The sequence below is a fragment of the Vombatus ursinus genome, unplaced genomic scaffold, assembly GCF_900497805.2.
Source record: "Vombatus ursinus unplaced genomic scaffold, bare-nosed wombat genome assembly UNPS02005659.1, whole genome shotgun sequence".
NCBI classification, from domain to species: Eukaryota; Metazoa; Chordata; class Mammalia; order Diprotodontia; family Vombatidae; genus Vombatus; species Vombatus ursinus.
Genome location: NW_020945437.1, coordinates 3,467,172 through 3,484,901, shown reverse-complemented (window position 1 = coordinate 3,484,901; position 17,730 = coordinate 3,467,172). Strand labels below are relative to the sequence as shown.

The 17,730-nt window shown below is 37.0% G+C and overlaps 1 protein-coding gene across 1 annotated transcript in view; it reads right to left on the bottom strand.

Annotated features, from left to right (window-relative positions):
• Positions 1-7,901: 7,901 nt before the first annotated feature.
• The window catches only part of HTR2A (5-hydroxytryptamine receptor 2A), a 60,791-nt gene continuing 50,962 nt past the window's right edge, over positions 7,902-17,730 (bottom strand). The window contains exon 4 of the mRNA XM_027848321.1: positions 7,902-8,853. Within this exon, the coding sequence (XP_027704122.1) occupies positions 8,057-8,853 (797 nt within the window). The 3' untranslated portion in view covers positions 7,902-8,056. The remainder of the gene's footprint in view (positions 8,854-17,730) is intronic.

Below are 17,730 nucleotides of genomic sequence, written 5' to 3'. Positions count from 1 at the left end.
CTCCTTTGTCTGATTGCTACTAGTTCTTCCCTAGAGAACCAAGCAGACCGTCTTCTGCATGGCAGCTCTTTGAACACTTTATTCACTCAATCAAAAAGTACTTATTAAGAATCTATTATGCGAGAAGCACTGGTCTAGTTGCTGTGGTTACAAAGAAAGGGGAAAATAGCCTTTTCCCTTAAAGAACATTCTAAAGGGGAAGTTTATATATACATAAATGGGTATTTAAACAAATATATACAGAGTGGATGGGAAGAAATCTTAGAAGAAGAAAAGGAGCAACTGGGGGACAGTGAAATGCTTCTTTTAAAAATTAGGTTTTGAATTGAGTCATGACAGAAGAGACAAAGGAGCGGAGGGAGAGTGTTCCACTCATGAGGGACATCCAGTGAAAAGGCATGGAGTCAGGAGATTGGATGTTGTGTGCAAGGAACACCAAGAATTTCAGGGTCATTGGATTGTAGAGTATATGGAGAGGAAACAACATGTAAGACGTCTATAAAGGTTGTGAAGGGATTTAAATGTCAAACAGAGGATTTTATATTTGATCTTGGAGGTAATAGGAAGCCACTGAAGTATTTGGTGTGTGTGTGTGTGTGTGTGTGTGAGAGAGAGAGAGAGACAGAGAGAGACAGAGAGAGAGAGAGAGAGAGATGTGGTCAGATCAGTACTTTATGAAAATGACTTCAGTAAATGAATGGAGGATAAATCAGAGAATGGAGAGACTTGAGGTAGAGAGTCCAGCTAAAAGACTATTACAATAGTCTAGACAAGAAATGTTAAGGTCCTGAATTAAGATGTCAGTTGTGTGACTGGAAAGAAGAGGATGTACAGAAGATGTGTTATGAAGGTATTTGGTAATGGACTAAATTTGTGAGATGAGTGAGAACGAGAATTTGAAAATAATACCACAGTTGTGAGCCTATGTGATATGATAATGCCTTGATAGTAATAAAGAAGTTGGGGAAAGGGGAGCAAAAGGAAAGAAAATGAGTTGTGTTTTGTATATGTTGTATTTGAGAGGTCTACCTGACAGCCAGTTCAGTATGTTCAAAAAATAGTTGGTGATGCAGTACTGTAGAGATGAGGGCTGATATGTAGATTTACAAGTAAGGGTATAGACATTTGGCAGTAAGGGAATAGACATCTGGAGGTAGAGAATAGTTTGTTACTCTGGCAACCACTGTTTTAGAATTATTGAGAAGGGGAGGGTATGATATCTACCTGAAGATAGCTATTATATCCACTCTAAAATTTCTGATCTCCAGAATCACATCCTCAGTTCCTTCAACTAGTTCCTCATATGGCATTAAGTTTCTTTACTATTCCTAAGTGACTTCCTTTAGATTTTCAATATCCTCCCCTATCTTATACTTGGGGAGTTGATTTTTTGAACCCATGTGTAACATTTTACATTTATTCCTACTAAATTTCATCTTACTAGATTCTCCCCAATATTCTTTCCAGTCAAGATCTTTTTGAATTTTGACTCTGTTACTCAATGTGTTAGCAATCTCTCAATGTTGTGTAATTTGGAAATTTGATAAGTATGCCACTTTTATCCAAGTTATTAACAACAATGTTCTATGTTAGAGCAAATCACAAATCCTTGGGGTACTCTGCAGGAGACCTTCTTCCCAGGTGACATTGAACTGTTGGCTAAGATCAATTGCAGTCTAATAGTGACACAGGCTTTTCATGTGAATGTGAAAATAAAATTGTCTCAGATTTTAGTTCTGAGGAATTTGGAAAAAATGTGGAAACCTTTTGAGTGCTCCCTATCACTTTTGTATATGAAACTATGCTTTACATCATCAAAGACGTGGTGTGGCTTCCCTAGCAGTCATAGACTTATATAACTTTATAGCTGAAAAGAATTTAGAAGGTATAATCTGACCTACTCATTTTATAAAGGAGGAAACTGAAGTCCAGAGAAGTTCTGACTTGCCCAAAGAAACACAGCTAACTAGAGGTAGAGTTCAGATTGGAAGATAGACTTCTGACTCTCAACTCCATGTTATAGTCTTGATACCCAAAATGGGTATGAAAATTTTCCAAATGTGTCTGGCCAGGTTGATACAATTATAAGTGTACATCTCAGTGAACTATTAGGGTTTAAAAAAAGAGAGATAAATAATTTTGTTTCATTGCTTACACTACTCCAAGTGTACGCAAGAAACATCTTTACTTAAGTTTTATGATCTGGTAGGCAAGATTGGCACAACATATTGGGAGTGTAGCTACCTGTATGGTATGATATAAAGGGCACTAGGAAAAATCCTTGACTGAAAAAATATACCTTTGCCACCCTGGTGCTCCCTCTTTTCTCTCCTCCTCTTGTCATGTCACTCAGATATTAGTCTAAGCTTTTGAACTAAATGTAGATACTTGTGAAAGTGAAAATGCTCATCCTGCTCATTTAATAAATCCAGAAATTGAGCAAAGGGTGTTGCTTTTCTAAGGTCACCACGGCTATCTAGTTGGAAGTTGAGCCAGTTTTCACTATGAAAACATTAGCTATGCTTAGGTCTGATCAGTTCCTTATCAGAGAACAGGTCCCTGAGGGAATGGGACACAGAAGAGGCTAGTTTTGAATGGGGAGGGGTCAGAGTACTCTAAGGTCCTGGAGGAAGCCAGAAGCATTAAGGTACTCAGTGCCTGAGGGGTAAGGGTAGGGGAAGAGAAGAGAAGCATAAAAAAGAAATTGGTGTTAGAATGATGCCAAAGACCAAAGTTGTCCACTTCTCCTTGGGTCACAGTGTTTTCCTTCTTTAACTATGTAATTCCTCGGGGACTTGCTGATGAGAGATCTTTGCTCTTTTTGTTTCATAAGCTCCTTCTACTTAGGGAAAATGAAAGGTAGAATTGGGGCAATTACTTTATTAAAATAAACTTTCCTGACTTCCTCCCATTTTGGGTTGAAATATGCCAGGATATTTCAAATAAATATACTTTTAAAATTTATGTGCATATACTGACTGTGTGACCCCAGGCAAATAAATCAAGGCCCTACTCAACTTTCTAAGACTCTACATTGGTAAAAAGTTTTTTGTTTTTTTTTAACCAGAACTTCTTTAACCAGTGTACTCACAAGTCTAGGACAAAAACAAGTACAGATAATTGCCTCATTTTTTCATGTTGGTTTGTGTGCATAAATATAATGCTCAAACATTTGGATTGGAGAATGTCATTTGCAGAGCCATGACAAGACATTTGGGTACTCTAGGCAGCAATTAAAAATTGCACTTGACTCTTCTATAAAATCAATACCTAAATGTGACAGGGGAATTTTCTGGATTTAAAATATACTCATTTATTAAAATTAACATTGAAAAGCATCCCTCATGCTATGTTATAAAGGCTGTCTAACTTACCTCTCTATTGCTAGCTCTGATTAGCTGCATTTTCTAAGAGATGATGAGATAGATATAGCAATAAATTAGATAAGCAGGGGTGTGACTTTTATTCCTGTCTCCAGTAGGACAACAAGAACAGGGTTTCATGGCTCTCCAAATATTAAGATCCTTCAGGAACCTTAAAGTATTATATTACTTGATCCTCCAGTCATCTCTATGAGGTGGTTGGAGCAAATATTAAGCCTATTTTTTTAGATGAGGAAGATGAAGATAAGAGAGATTGGGTGATTTGCACAACTAAAGGTCACACAACTAAAGTTAAAGAGTTGAGGACTCTTGATTCCATTTTATTTGATTCATATACTTAGTTCCAAGTATAATGAGTTGAATACTGTTCCATGTTCTTGTCATGTAGAGTACATTGGGGGTACACAGTAGATGATTAATAATCACTTAATTTAATATTGCAACTATCACCTACTTTTGTCAGTCAGGTGATAATGGAGTAATAGTAACAATGATAATGTGAATTTTTAAGATCCATTTTAATATTTCTTCCACATGACACAGGGAGCTTAATAAATGTTTTGCAATTAAGAAAAAAAGAAAATTAAGATCATAGAATCATAAGTTTAGGAGTAGGAGAGAACTTAGGGGAAATTGAGTAGAACTCCCTCTTATATGAATAAGGAAAGTGAGGTCCAGAGAGGCGAATTACAGTGACCAAGGTTCCACAGTGGCTGAAGCAGAATTTGAATCCAAGTCTTCTGACTCCAAATCTGGGACACAGGGCAAATCAAGCAGGTTGAATCTTCATACTCCTATGACTTCTTCACAGTCTTCCTTGTACCGACACACTATAGACACACACAGCACTGCTATTCATTCACTTTCAAGTATGGTTTATTTACAGTCATTCCTTGAAATCCTACATTTGCTTTAATCACACTCCATAACACAAAATAATTTGCACTGTACCTGTTGCATATCATATCATACAGAATAATTCAATGCTTTATGAATACTTTCCAGTGACGCACAAAACGGCAACAGCACCATTTGCTAAAAGCAGCAGAGTAAGTAACTTGGTTGGCTAGAATAGCACTTTTTAAAATGACCATGAGATGGCACTGTGGTCAAGCAGATTAAATATACGTATTCTGCTCCTGAGAACTTTCATTGAGATGGTAATGGCATTTATCCTTTTACCTCATGTTACAAGGATTTACCATATGAGTTTTATTAAAGGAAAAAAAAAACCAAACAAACTTGATAATCTGAATAATACTATTGCTTGAGTGAATCCTTTAAAGTCAGTCTTTCAAGATCTATCAGTTATCCAAAGAGTCCACATCTTTGTGGAAAATAAAAATTCACTGGAAAAGATAAAGTAGTCAGGAAAACCCCAGACTGAGATTATAAAGTGCTTAAGGTTTTGGTTTATCTAAGACCAATAAACCAAACACCTATGTTTATGTGTAACCTCCTCCACAGTAGTTCTTCCTCAATGCCTTATTATGGTGTAGAGTGAACCACCATGGTTCTCAGTGCCTACTCCAGGGGAGAGCAATCTCTGGCAGATGCTTGTAAAATGAAAATGCATTGAGTTCAGGACAAGCAAGGGACCATATGTTTCTCCTCCAAGGTCCAGCCTAGCAGGCTGGCCACCAGGTGACAAATGTCATGGCAATTGACAAAGACACACTTATCAAGATATAAAAAGGTTGCTGTCAATCTGTGTTGGTGGAGGGAGCACCCAGAGCCATGGAATCACAGATGCTTGAAGAATTGACATACACACATATATATATTTGTACATATATATGTATGTGTGTTTAAATACACACATACATATAAATACATATGCAACTATATTCTTTCATTTCCATCACAATTATATTAACCTTGAGTTCCCAAATTATTTAAGACAAACTTCCAGTTTATAAAGAAGCTTGCTGGCACTGTATCACTTTAATCTGCTGTGACAGTCAAGGGATATATTAAAAATCTTAGAACACAGTTTCACATTGAAATATACAAAATACAAACATGCCCATATGTGTATATATATATATATGCATATAAATACAATTTGTTTTAATTAGTTTCTCTCTCTTCCTCCATATAAATATATAAATATTGAATCAACTGTTTGAACATATCTGTGTATATACATATATACATAGCCATCTTTATCTATATATACATAATAAAAGATGTATACTTCGTGGAGAAAGTGAGAAACACACTGATGAACATTAATAATATCTATACAGTTGTCAGGTAGCTGTCAGGCAATAATTATGCACATTCAATTCAAAATAGGTTATATGGGGGTAGGAATTCCATTTCTATAATATACATAAAGAGATGAGCAGCATCACAAACTAAGGCAAAATACATTAAACAAGAAGTTTGGTAGCATTTGAACTTTATCCAATACATCTACATAACCATTAAAAAATAAGTTCAGTTCAAACACAGGTTTGATATCAACTGCATACTAAATATTCTAGCTTTTGAGTTACTCTACCATTACTTCAGTCAGCAATATATCTGGTAGGACATAAGTGCTGAATTTATCCTTAAAGCAGCTGTAAATTACAGAAATGAAAAACCCCCAGAAATTCTCTCACCTTCCTTCCCCATAATTCATTTGAATAATCTGTTCTGGAGTCCTGGGGTTGGGGTGGGGAGAGAGTAATTCTTTATATCTTAACAGAATTGGCAATATGGGATCTTCCTGTTGGTAATCACATATCATCCTATTTCAACAGCAATCACAGTGCTATTTGACCTAGCATAATAGTTGAAAGCATCATGATCAAGGTATGAATATTCTATATTTAAATGACCTTAAAAAAAACCAAAACAGAAAACTCTTTAAAGAAATAACAGATCCTCTGCGTTATATGTAGCCTAGCATCACTAAGTAATGTGAAAATAGGCCTTTTTTTTCTCCTAGAAAGAATGAACAAAACTTAAGGTATAATAATACTTTACATTTTTAGCAATGTAGATTGGGACTTTTGCAGATTGGGAATTGGAAGGGATCTTAGTTGCCACCTCTACAGTACAATGACATTTCTTCCAGGCAAAGTAATGTTTTGTATTGTTGTAATCCCAGACGCTTAATACTTGTTGAATTCAATAGTCCATTTTGCAAATGGGAAAGCTAAGGCCAAAAGAGGTTAGGTGACCTACTAATAATTATGTCAATGGCAAATGGAAAATCCAGGATTGAACTCATGTCCTTTGTCTCCAAATGTAGAACTCTTTCAAATACAACATGATGCTTCCTATACAAGACCACTGCTTTCAAATGTTACTCTATTGTTTGGTCAAAGATATTTTCTCCTTCCTTGCTTTGGTTTTCTATCTGGAGCCAGTAGCCAGGGTATTAAAAATAAGGCAGAATGTGAACCTAATGCTTTAATGACTAATCAGTAGGTTTTGGTTTATAGGATTCCCCTCAATGTACCAGTAGCAACTTTTTTTTGGGGGGGTGGGTGGGAGTGGGAAAAAGAAACCAAAACGGGGGTGAAACTGATTTCCAGGTTACCTTTTTGTTAATGTATGTGAAATTAACTTAAGGTGGCATCAATTCTCTTTAATTTCTGCTGTTTTAATGACTAACATAAATAGGCTCATTTCTACTGATTAGTATTGATTATAAAGACAGCTGTAATGACTGAACACATCCAATATGGCATGATCTTAGACATGGCCTCAGATGTTGTTGTCAAGAATCATCTGCTCTGATTCATTTCCAAAACATTTTTGTTGTTGTCATGAAGACATAGCATCAGAGAAAAATCAAAGGATACATTAAGAGTAATCTTTTATAAAAACAATTTGTATAAATCTATTTGGTAGTACGAATAAGTCCTTTCAATGATATATCCAAAATCTAGCATGAGGACACAGGAGACATTCAGAATAAAGCAAAGATTTTTTTTTTAAAGGAATTGGAAGTAGTGTTAATTGAATAACATTTTACAACTTCTGAGGAAAATTAACTTGAAATGCAGCATATGGTAAATAGCAGAGAGCTCACTTATATTTTAGAATGGCATTTGAATAAATAGTATTAATAAAATATTACCAAATTTTCTATGTAATTATTTCATCAATACAGTTATTATTATTATAAGACAAGTACCCTGGGTAGTTTTTTTTCAAAGTATATATGTTGACAGATTAATTAACATTATCCTTTATTCCAAAGGTTCTAAAAATATTCATTATCTTCAAATTTCTTTTTATTAATAATTATACCAGAAAGTAACTAATTCAATCCTATGCTGTCAATAAATGACACAGTAGCATAGTTTTCATTTTCAAAAGTAAAATATCAAAATTGATTTATTTGTGGCCATCATTAAAATTATACCATAAATGGTATTTGCCTTTAAGAAATATATTTTTTAAGATGTTAAAAAATAAGTTTAGTAAAGGCTATGCTTAAAATAGCTGAAATTCTTTATGAATTTCTTTTATTTTTTTTAAAAAGATGCAATTTTTATAGTATTTAACTCTGCTTTCCATTGACAGAATAATATGAGGAATATGTTGATACTATTGATGGGTCTATTAGACTGGCCTAATTTTTCCAAGTCTTTCTCTCTTTTCAGTTAGGTAAAAACTTTCTCAGTGTGTACTCCATGGTTGCCATAGTAGCCACTCACCGTCTGGTGTGATCACACAGAACTAACCTTTTCATTCACGGGGATGACACTGTCCTTGGGTGAATTATCTAAATTGTGTATTCCAATATCAATCCCAGTGTAGTCTTTATCCGTTACCTCAGAGTCTTTCTTTTCATCCTTCTCTGTCATTTGGACTTGCCTAGAATTGTAAGCTAACGCAGGTATGGTGTTTACTAAAATCAATTGAAGAGGTTTCTTGTTCTCCTTGTACTGACACTGGATATAACGAGAAAAAGCAGACCGGTAAGTTTTATTGAACAGTGTATACACTAATGGATTGACAGCAGAAGAGAGGTAACCAATCCAAACAAATACATTCAGTAGAATTCCAATGATATTTTCATTGCATGACTTCTTGCAGATGACTGCCATCACGTTGGTGATGAAGAAGGGGCACCACATTACAACAAACAGGAAGAAAACAATACCAAGGACTTTAGAAGCCTTTTGTTCATTGCTGATAGACTGCATAGTTCTCCTTCCATAAGACACAGGTTCCTTGTGCAAGGAACGCTGGAAGAGTTTTTCTGAAGACAGGGAACTTTGAGGGAGGAAGCTGAAAGATGACAATTTGTTCTTTGTGCCAACATCATTCACACATAAAGTGGCTTCTTTCTGAAGTGTCTTTATTGTTAAAAAGTAGGTGATCACCATAATGGCTAAGGGGATGAAGAAGGCCACAAAAGAGCCAATCAGGACAAAGTTCTCATCAGCCAGTAAGCAGCTCTCTTCTTTAAAGACTTTGGAGTCATCTTGTAGGCCAATGACTGGAACAGGCATTGATATACCTTGAAATTGATCAGAAGAAAGAAGGTTACTAAGGATGATCTCAGGTACAAATATGAAAAAATTGTAGCAATTGTATTTAATGTTCATTGTTCAAAGAAGAACTATACCATAGTAAGATTTTAAAAGCAATCACTTTTGTCAAGACTTTCAGTTCAGAGAGCTCTTTTGAAATAGATATTTCTTTACACTTATTTATACAGTAACAATGTTAAGGAAATACAACGGATACTGAGTTTAATTTAATTTAGCTTTAATGAGGTAACTACGTGGCACAGTGGAGAGAGAGAACTGGACTGAGTCAGAAACACCTGAGTTTGCATCCTGCCTCAGACGTTTATTGGTTGTATGACCTTGGACAAGTAACTTAATCTCTCTCAGCCTCAGTTATCTTATCTGTAAAATGGTGATAATGATAGCATCCATTTCACAGGATTGTTGTGAGGATCAAATGAGATAATGTGTTAAAGTGCTTTGTAAACCTTAAAGTTTTATTGTTATTCAGTCTGTCTGACTCTTTGTGACCCCATTTGGGGTTTTCTTGGCAAAGACACTGCAGTGGTTTGCCATTTCCTTCTCCAGCTCATTTACAGACAAGGGAACAGGCAAACAGGGTTAAGTGACTTACCCAGGGTCACACGACTAGCAAATGTCTGAAGAGAGATTTGAACCCAGGAACATGAGTTTTCCCGACTCCAAGCCTGGCCTTCTACTCAACGTGCCACCTAGCTGCCTTAAAGTTATATCTATATCTATATCTATATCTATATCTATATCTATATCTATATCTATATCTATATCTATATCTATCAATCTACTTGTAAATGCTAGCTATTATTAATCCATCTTTTGCAATTAAAATAGATTTCAAGTTAAAGCCACTCAGAAGAACTACCAAATAGAAAACCACTACACTGACCATAGAGGAAAAGTAAAAATCACTTCCTAAATCAGTTTCCTAATTAATGCACTCTGCTGTATCTAGGCCATTCTGGATTATCAACTAAATATATGTGGAAGCTCAATATTGACTCTCTAAGTCTTGAGGGATTTACTGGGCAGTATCAAGGGGGGAGATGTAGGTGCCAATTGATTTGTTGGCTGGGTGATGATCCATATAGCACAGGGTCTTTCTTGTGGTACCAGTGTGCAAGTGTTCCATGTGCTTTGCCTGGGCATGTGCATATTGGCCAGGCCAATGCAAGCTGATGGCAGCTTGCTCCTTTTTTTGATTGATGGAAGAACTGAGGTGATTGAAGAAAAGGAAAAGTGAATAAAATATTACACCTATTTTTTCTGCTTTATCAAGCTTGATTCTTATGTGACTGGGACATTACCTATGCTCCCTTCTGAGGGAGAATGGGATTAATTTCCTTCTTTTCCCTTTTCCCATCTCTTCGATTGTGTTAGAAAGTGACAAGTCCATTTCTTGCAGCCACACTATAAGGAAACATCTGTTAGCTATATTACTTAAATCAAGGCTAATCAGAGTAACGTGACAGAATTGGAGAATATCATATAAGAATTATTGTGCCAACATGCTCTCTGGATTTGCCTTACTCCCTGTCCAATTTCTTTTGGAAACTGCACAATAGAAATGTTGTCTAGGTAGACCAGAATTGAACTCTGTTGGTTCCATGGGGAGAAGCAATCAGTTAATCAATCAACAAGCATTTTTAAGTGTTTACTTTGTGCCTTCTGGCACAAAGATGTGGGGATACAAAGACAAAACAAAACAGTTTCTTCTCTGAATTAGCTGATATTTTTTTTTTCCAGTGTGGGTAGGTGGAAAGGTCTGGGGAGGGAAAGCCTGTACACAGAAAAGTAAAAACAAAATATATACACAGAAGATATAAGACTTCCCTTCTGAAAAGAAACAAAGAAAAACCAAACTCATTGGTCAACTTAGCAAGTAAGGAGATTTGACTTCAGTGAAATTGTTAATATTATTATTTTAATGACTCAGTCTTCCTGTCTGGATTTAATAGCTCAGGATGGAAGAATTTAGGCTACTCGCCTGCCTGTCCTCACTCTGACTAGCACAGGAACTTTGCTTTGGGCTGATGCTTCCCTCCTTAGGCAACCTGGTATACCACCTGCTCCTAGGGTATCACGAGACTGATATTGAACTTAGTGAGTATACTCTATTGGTTTAGCTTGCTGCAGCTTAGAATTCCTAAGCTCAAGAGTTCTACTCATTTTAACTTCCCAGTAGTTAGGATTATAGGCATGTATTACAGCTCTTGACTCAGTGAAATGATTAATTGATATCTCTTGTTAACACTTGCTATCTGTTTCTCAGCCTTAGTTGACAAGGCTAAACATTTTTTTCTTTTCATGAATGATTCAAGTGCTCTTGGGATGTCAAGGAGAATGTTGACAGAATCAGAATGATGCCAAAGGACAATTCAGCATGATCATGAGCTATTTTAACTCTGCCTAATATATCTGGTATACTCATTGTGGTCTGGTAGGTCAACTTACTACTTACTCGAAGTTTCGTAAGGTGACCTGATATCAAAGAACTGGGACCCTACAGCAAATCTTGGCCTTCTGGACAACACTTCCTTTTTTCTCCTCTACAGAGTACTAATTGATATGAAGAATTAGGGTAAGGTCACTAAGAATGCAGTGTTTCCTTCTTCTAGAATCTAAACATAGTCATATAGTGAAGCGGAGATATACAATGTATTTATATATAGAACCGAGTCTTTGATAATATAATGAGTGAATCTCACACTCCAGCCCCTCAGAATTATTCAGCCTGGAGTTCTTGATTCATTTTCCTGTGCTCTAGCTTGCTTTGGCTGCATACTTGCTGGCAAGGCTAAAGAGACAAATTGGCTGTTTATCAATATCAGAGGGAACACTTCTTTGGTTTAGAAGTGGAGCTCCTTAAACTAAAAAAGTTAAATGATTTTAACTATATATCTTTTACCTTATAAATGTTAGAATGATTAGCTTTTTTTCTGGTAACTATAGATTTGTCTGCTCATTTTAATTCAGCTAGTATCTTTCAATCTTTTTTTTCCTTCCAAGTTTGGTTTCAATTATTATAATTATTCTTAAGCATAGTAAATGAATATTGTGTTCAATACTGGGTACGGCATTTTAGGAAGGACATTGAAAAGCTGAAGCACATTCAGAAAAGGGTGTAATTAGGATGGCAAAAAGCCTGAGGAAAAAGTCATATAAAAATTGGTTGAAGGAACTAGGGATGTTTAGCTTGAAGAAAAGAAGACTTGGGTGGGTGGTGGCATGATAGCTCTCTTCAAGAATTTGAAGGCCTGTCGTATAGAAGCAGGACTATCCTTGTTTGCTTTGGCCCAAGAAGGCAGACATAAGAGTGATGTATTAAATTGCTGAGAGACAGATTTGGGTTTGATGTAAAGAAAAACTTCCTAATACTTAGTGCTATCAGAGAGTAGAACAGGTTGCTTCAGAAAGTAGTGGTTTTCATTCACTTAAGGCCTTCAGGCAAAGGCCAGATGTACACATGACATATACTGAAGAGAAATTCTTATTCAGTCACATAATAGGCTGGGCTAGAGGGCCTCTAAGGTCTCTTCAATCTCTGATATTCTATGATTCTGGAACTAGGAATCAGATGAACTAGATAATACTTTAGATCCCACTTCTATTTATGTTTCTAAACATACACACATACATACTTGTACATGCAAGCAGTACATACACAGCCAGCTATATTTATGTGTATATATACTTACATGCATACACACACGTGAATACACACATATGCACACATATAAAAGGCAGGAATGTAGCTGGGGGAAGGGGACGTCAAATAATAACCTTGTCCTCTAGGCTTAGTTTTGGCTCTGTGCCTCTTCCTCCCACTTCCTATCCCCAACTCATTTGCACAGGAGAGCAAACAGAAATTTCCTAGAGGTGAAAAACTTCTTTTAGCCAAAGTACTGAGAACAAATAAGCCACTCCTATTTCCCCTGAGGAGGATTTTTGATGGTTCTTGGTTGAGGGCTGCTGCTCTGAAAGAACTGTGGAAAACTTTGGTAATTTCAACTGAAAGAACATGACAGAGCACATTCTTCACATGAAGAAGAGAGAGCACCACAGTCAAAACTTGAGCTGAAGCTAGAAGCTGGAAGCAGAGAAAAGCTCCATAACCATGTATCATAAGGTGTATTAGGTAGTGAGAACAGGTCCAACGTAGGGACCTATTCCCAGACTCATGTTCCTAAAAGCATAAAATAAAATGCATAGGAATACAAGTAAGTAAAACAAATTATATTGAAATTTTGTTATAAAAATATTTAAAAAAAGAAACCAAGTTTATAGCCTCCCAGTTAAGAACCCTGAGTTTAGATCACTTTGAGATTCAATGATTAAGGCTCACAGTAGTTGCTCCCTGAAGCTGAGAAAAATGGAGCATAGTTTGTGACTGGAGATCCATTTTCTCTTCTGTAGAGAGGGAAGACTATGAGAAGAGGGCAGAGAATGACTCTTTTCTAGAGCTCTTTGGGTGGACGTACAGTCATCTTTGCTTGAGGACATGAATCAAGTTGACTTTTTTTTAGGATGAGTCACTTTCCTACGTGTGTATATTACATGTTGTCAGAGAAGAGAATTCTGAAAGTTTACTTTATCATTCCCTAGCACAATATATCCCATTACTAGTGCTCAAACAAGGAAGCACTTTCAGTGTTGAAGGTGGACCTGGAGGGTAAGACAAAGTGTTCAAAGATCAAGGTCATGCAAATTAGGATAAAGGTATTGGCCAATGTCCTTCCTGTGCCACTTATGCTGACTTCTGGCCATCATTGAAGCAGAGATTATTCAGGTTTTTTCTTCACCATTAGCCATTTTCAGAGATATGAAATCTTCCTACACTTCAAGTTTGTGGATTTAATGAGGACAGTTGTCTGCACCGTTCTATTTTATTTAATATATTTTTCTAAACTAGGGAAAAACAGAGCAACTAGGTGGTGCAGTGGATAGAGTGCTGGACCTGGACTCAGGAAGACTCATCTTCCTGGGTTCAAATTTCACCTCAGATATTTATTACTTATGTGCCCCAGGACAAGTCACTTAACCCTGTATGTCACAGTTTCCACATCTGTAAAATAAGCTGGCAAAAGAAATGGTAAACCACCTTAGTGTCTCTGCCAAGAAAACCCTAAAGGGCGTCACGTAGAGTCAGACATGTCTGAAAAATGACTGAACAATAACAGTGAAAAACAGTATTCAGGGTGCAGGCCTATCACCCATAGCCACTCAGTGCATCCATGCAGTACTTAAATGTTGCAAAAGATCTGTGATTTATCTTTCCCTTGGAACAGTTTGCAACTAACTCATCTGTCCCTTAGCAGATGGCTTTATGAGCTTTCAAGGAGAGAAAAATTCATTTCCTGGTAGATAACCTTTGGTAATGACTCCTGACAAGTTTAGCTTGGCTAGTGTCCGGGGGGGGGGCCTAGCATGGGCCTTCCAGAGACTGAACTCCATTGACAGAGCCTTTAAGAAGTCAGGGTCACCACCACACGATGACGAGACATTAAAGGAGGGCGAGAGTGGAACAAATGTGTGTATATTTGTGTTCTTTTCTCTTCTAAAAGATGAGATGCAGTTGAAATGCTGACATCTGGGGTCAGAAGAATCTTGATTGGTGATCTGCTTCTCCTTTAGATGAGAAAATATTATCCACATTTGTAATTTTTAGTTTCATTTGAGGTGAAATTGTTATGCCTGGGTGGTGGTTTTATTTTGAACTACTGGCTGGGAAGGCCTAGTGTGGTGCCCATCCTTAGATTTTTTTGGATGAATCTTTAGCCTTCATTTCCTCTCCCCCTCTATCCCACTATGGAAAGAGTAGACTACTTAGTAGTAGGTAGTAAGTAGTAGACCGCCAGGTAGTACAGTGGACAGATAATTTTGAATTTGAAGTCAAGAAGACCAGAGTTAAAATCCTGATATGTCCTTGAATGTGATGCCCATAGATTGAAAGATCTGACCAGTTCTATCAAGCTGGAAAAGCTTGGAATAGACGTAGAGATGGACTATGTGTCTGTTGGCAGAGGACCAGACTAGCTAAGTTAATGGAGGCTTTTCACCAGGTAATGAATTTTGGGAACTTGTGAAAAGTCATTTGCTCAAGTGTGGAAAGGGCAGCCAGGTTGCATAGTGGGTAGGGCACCAGACCCGAAGTCAGGAATACTCATCTTCCTGAGTTCAGATCTAGCCTCAGACACTTATTAGCTGTGTGACCCTGGGCAAGTTACTTAACCCTGTTTGCCTCAGTTTCCTCACCTGTAAAATGAACTGGAGAAGGAAATGGCAGATCGCTCCAGTATCTTTGCCAAGAAAACCCCAAATGGGGTCATGAAGGGTCAGACACTAGAGAAACAACAACAATAAGGAAGGGTGATAATCAGCCTTGACATATCTTGTTGATTTTTGACTTTTTTTTTTGGTGAGGCAATTGGGGTTAAGTGACTTGCCCAGAGTCATAGAGCTAGTGAGTGTTATGTGTCTCTAGGTCGGATTTGAACTCAGGTCCTCCTTACTCCAGGGCCAGTGGTCTATCCGCTGTACCACCTAGCTGCCCCGACATATCTTGTTTTGTCAGAGCTAGGTATTTCAGACAAAATGTTCAAAACTTTCCTGAGAAGTTCATAGTTGAGCGTTCCTGTCAGAGGCTGTTCCTCTCTAACCTTAGCAGGTGACCTTTTAAATATTTATTTGAGCCATAAAACCTGATCGCCTTTGTCATTTGTTTCTTGGAAAGAATTTCTCCTGCTCGTCTGGCTCTTGCTTTCTTTATTCCTTTCCTCTCTGTCTCACAGGTTATGCTTCTCACATGGACTCAAAAGCTGAGATAACTGAATTCCTAGTTGTCAGTGCAACTCAAAATAATTCAATTTTCTTCAATTCAATGAACATTAACCATTCACCTGCTATGTGGAAGGCATCACGCTAGGATGAAAAATTGAAGACAAAAATGAAACATATTCTGCTTTTGAGGACTTGATGTTCTTAGGGGGATGTAGCTAGTATACAGCTTTAGTTTTAGCTCCTGAGCCTCTGAGCAAGCCAAGCAGGGATCTCAAAGCTTGCAAATGAAGTCCTACCTAGCACGAGGCTACCTCACTCTCAGGAAAGATAAATCTAGAGGCCTGACTTTGTGTATTACATCCAAGGACCCAACATGGATCTCTCCGGGGGTTTTGCTATGAACATAAAAAGTAGTGGGGTGATACCTTCGTAGCATCCTATGGGAGCCCTTTTGGCAAACTGAAAACCTCTGGGTTTTTGGCCGGGCTGTCACAGTGAGAATTCTTAGCTGGTCTGAGGACAGTGTTTGGGGCCCAGGGATGCCTGTGCTGGATGTATTAATGTTATTTACTTTATTCATTTTGTTATTCTGATTAAAGTTTTATATAATGAGTTTTGAAAGTGAATCAGGGAAGCACACAGGTATTGAATTGAATGGGAGGAGTTAGCAGGGAATATCATGACATATGACTGGGTAATCTATACATCAAAATTCTTAACAAATAAGCAAGAACCTTGGGTGCCACCCACCTCTCCCTTTGGGGTGGAGTGATGGGGACAAACCACCCCAGAGTCCAAGAGAGGCCCCAGGAGCTATGACTGATCTTCTAGAACAGAGGTATCCAACATGGACTCTAAATGGCATCTCTAAGTAGAAGCAGATTAAAACAGAACTGGTAAAGGTTCAATACAATAAATAAAAATATAATATGACATAAGTAATGTTAATCTGTGGTTTTACAAGTCAATAATTATGCAATAATGCTTGCAGGGGTCTGTTTTTATTTGAGTTTAACATCACTGCTCTAGATTTAGTTGGTGCAGTCAGATTAAGGAAGAATTGTGTTATTGGAGCCAAAGAAAGAGAGAATATCCAAAGAAGGAGGTTCAGCAGTGTAAAAAGCTTCAGATACAACAAGGAATAAGAGGACTGAGAAAATGCCATTGGATTTAGCAGTCAAAATAGTTTAGAAAAAGTAATTTTGATAGAGTGGTGGGGTAGGGAACCTGATTGCAAGGGATTGAAAAATCTTTGTAAGGTGAGGAAATGGAAGCCATGAGTATGGGTGACTTTCTAGGAGTCTGTGAAAAGAAGACATATGAGATGAGAGTTTGAAGAGATGGGCAATGCCAGATGAGGGTTAAGGATGAGAAAGGCCGTGAATATTTGTAGGTAGTAAGGAAGGAGCCAGGGGATGAAGATAACAGGGAGGGAAGGAGGTAGGGAGGGAATGGCCAAAGAGATCAGGTCCTGGAAGGGATTGGATAGGGGTGTTGAGTCTTAGATTTGCTCGTGGAAAGAGCATGTGTCTCCTCTTCAGAGAACAGAGCACATCGAAGTTGGGAGATTTTGAAGGAGTTTGAGATCAACCACACTGATTCTCCTTGCTCTGCTCACCTAAAATGACCATCCATCTCATCGCCATGCGTTTATACTGCCTTGTATAGGTAATTAATATCCTTATCATATAGATAATATCTTTGTATTTGTATATATATATATAAAACATATAGTATAATATATTGTATTGCATATATTCACAATACATGTATTACCTGCATTACATGTAATATACCCAATGCATATATATTACATGTAATATAATGTATTACACATTTAATACAATACATATGTATATATTGTACAATATATAGTACAATACATTATACATTTATATATATTATATATTGTGTGTATAAATTATATATTGTGTATATATATTTTATATTGTGTGCATATATTATATATTGTGTTATATATACATATAGAGAAGGGATACAAAGATATACATACATGTATATGTATATATATGTGTGTGTATATGTGTGTATATATGTATATATGTGTG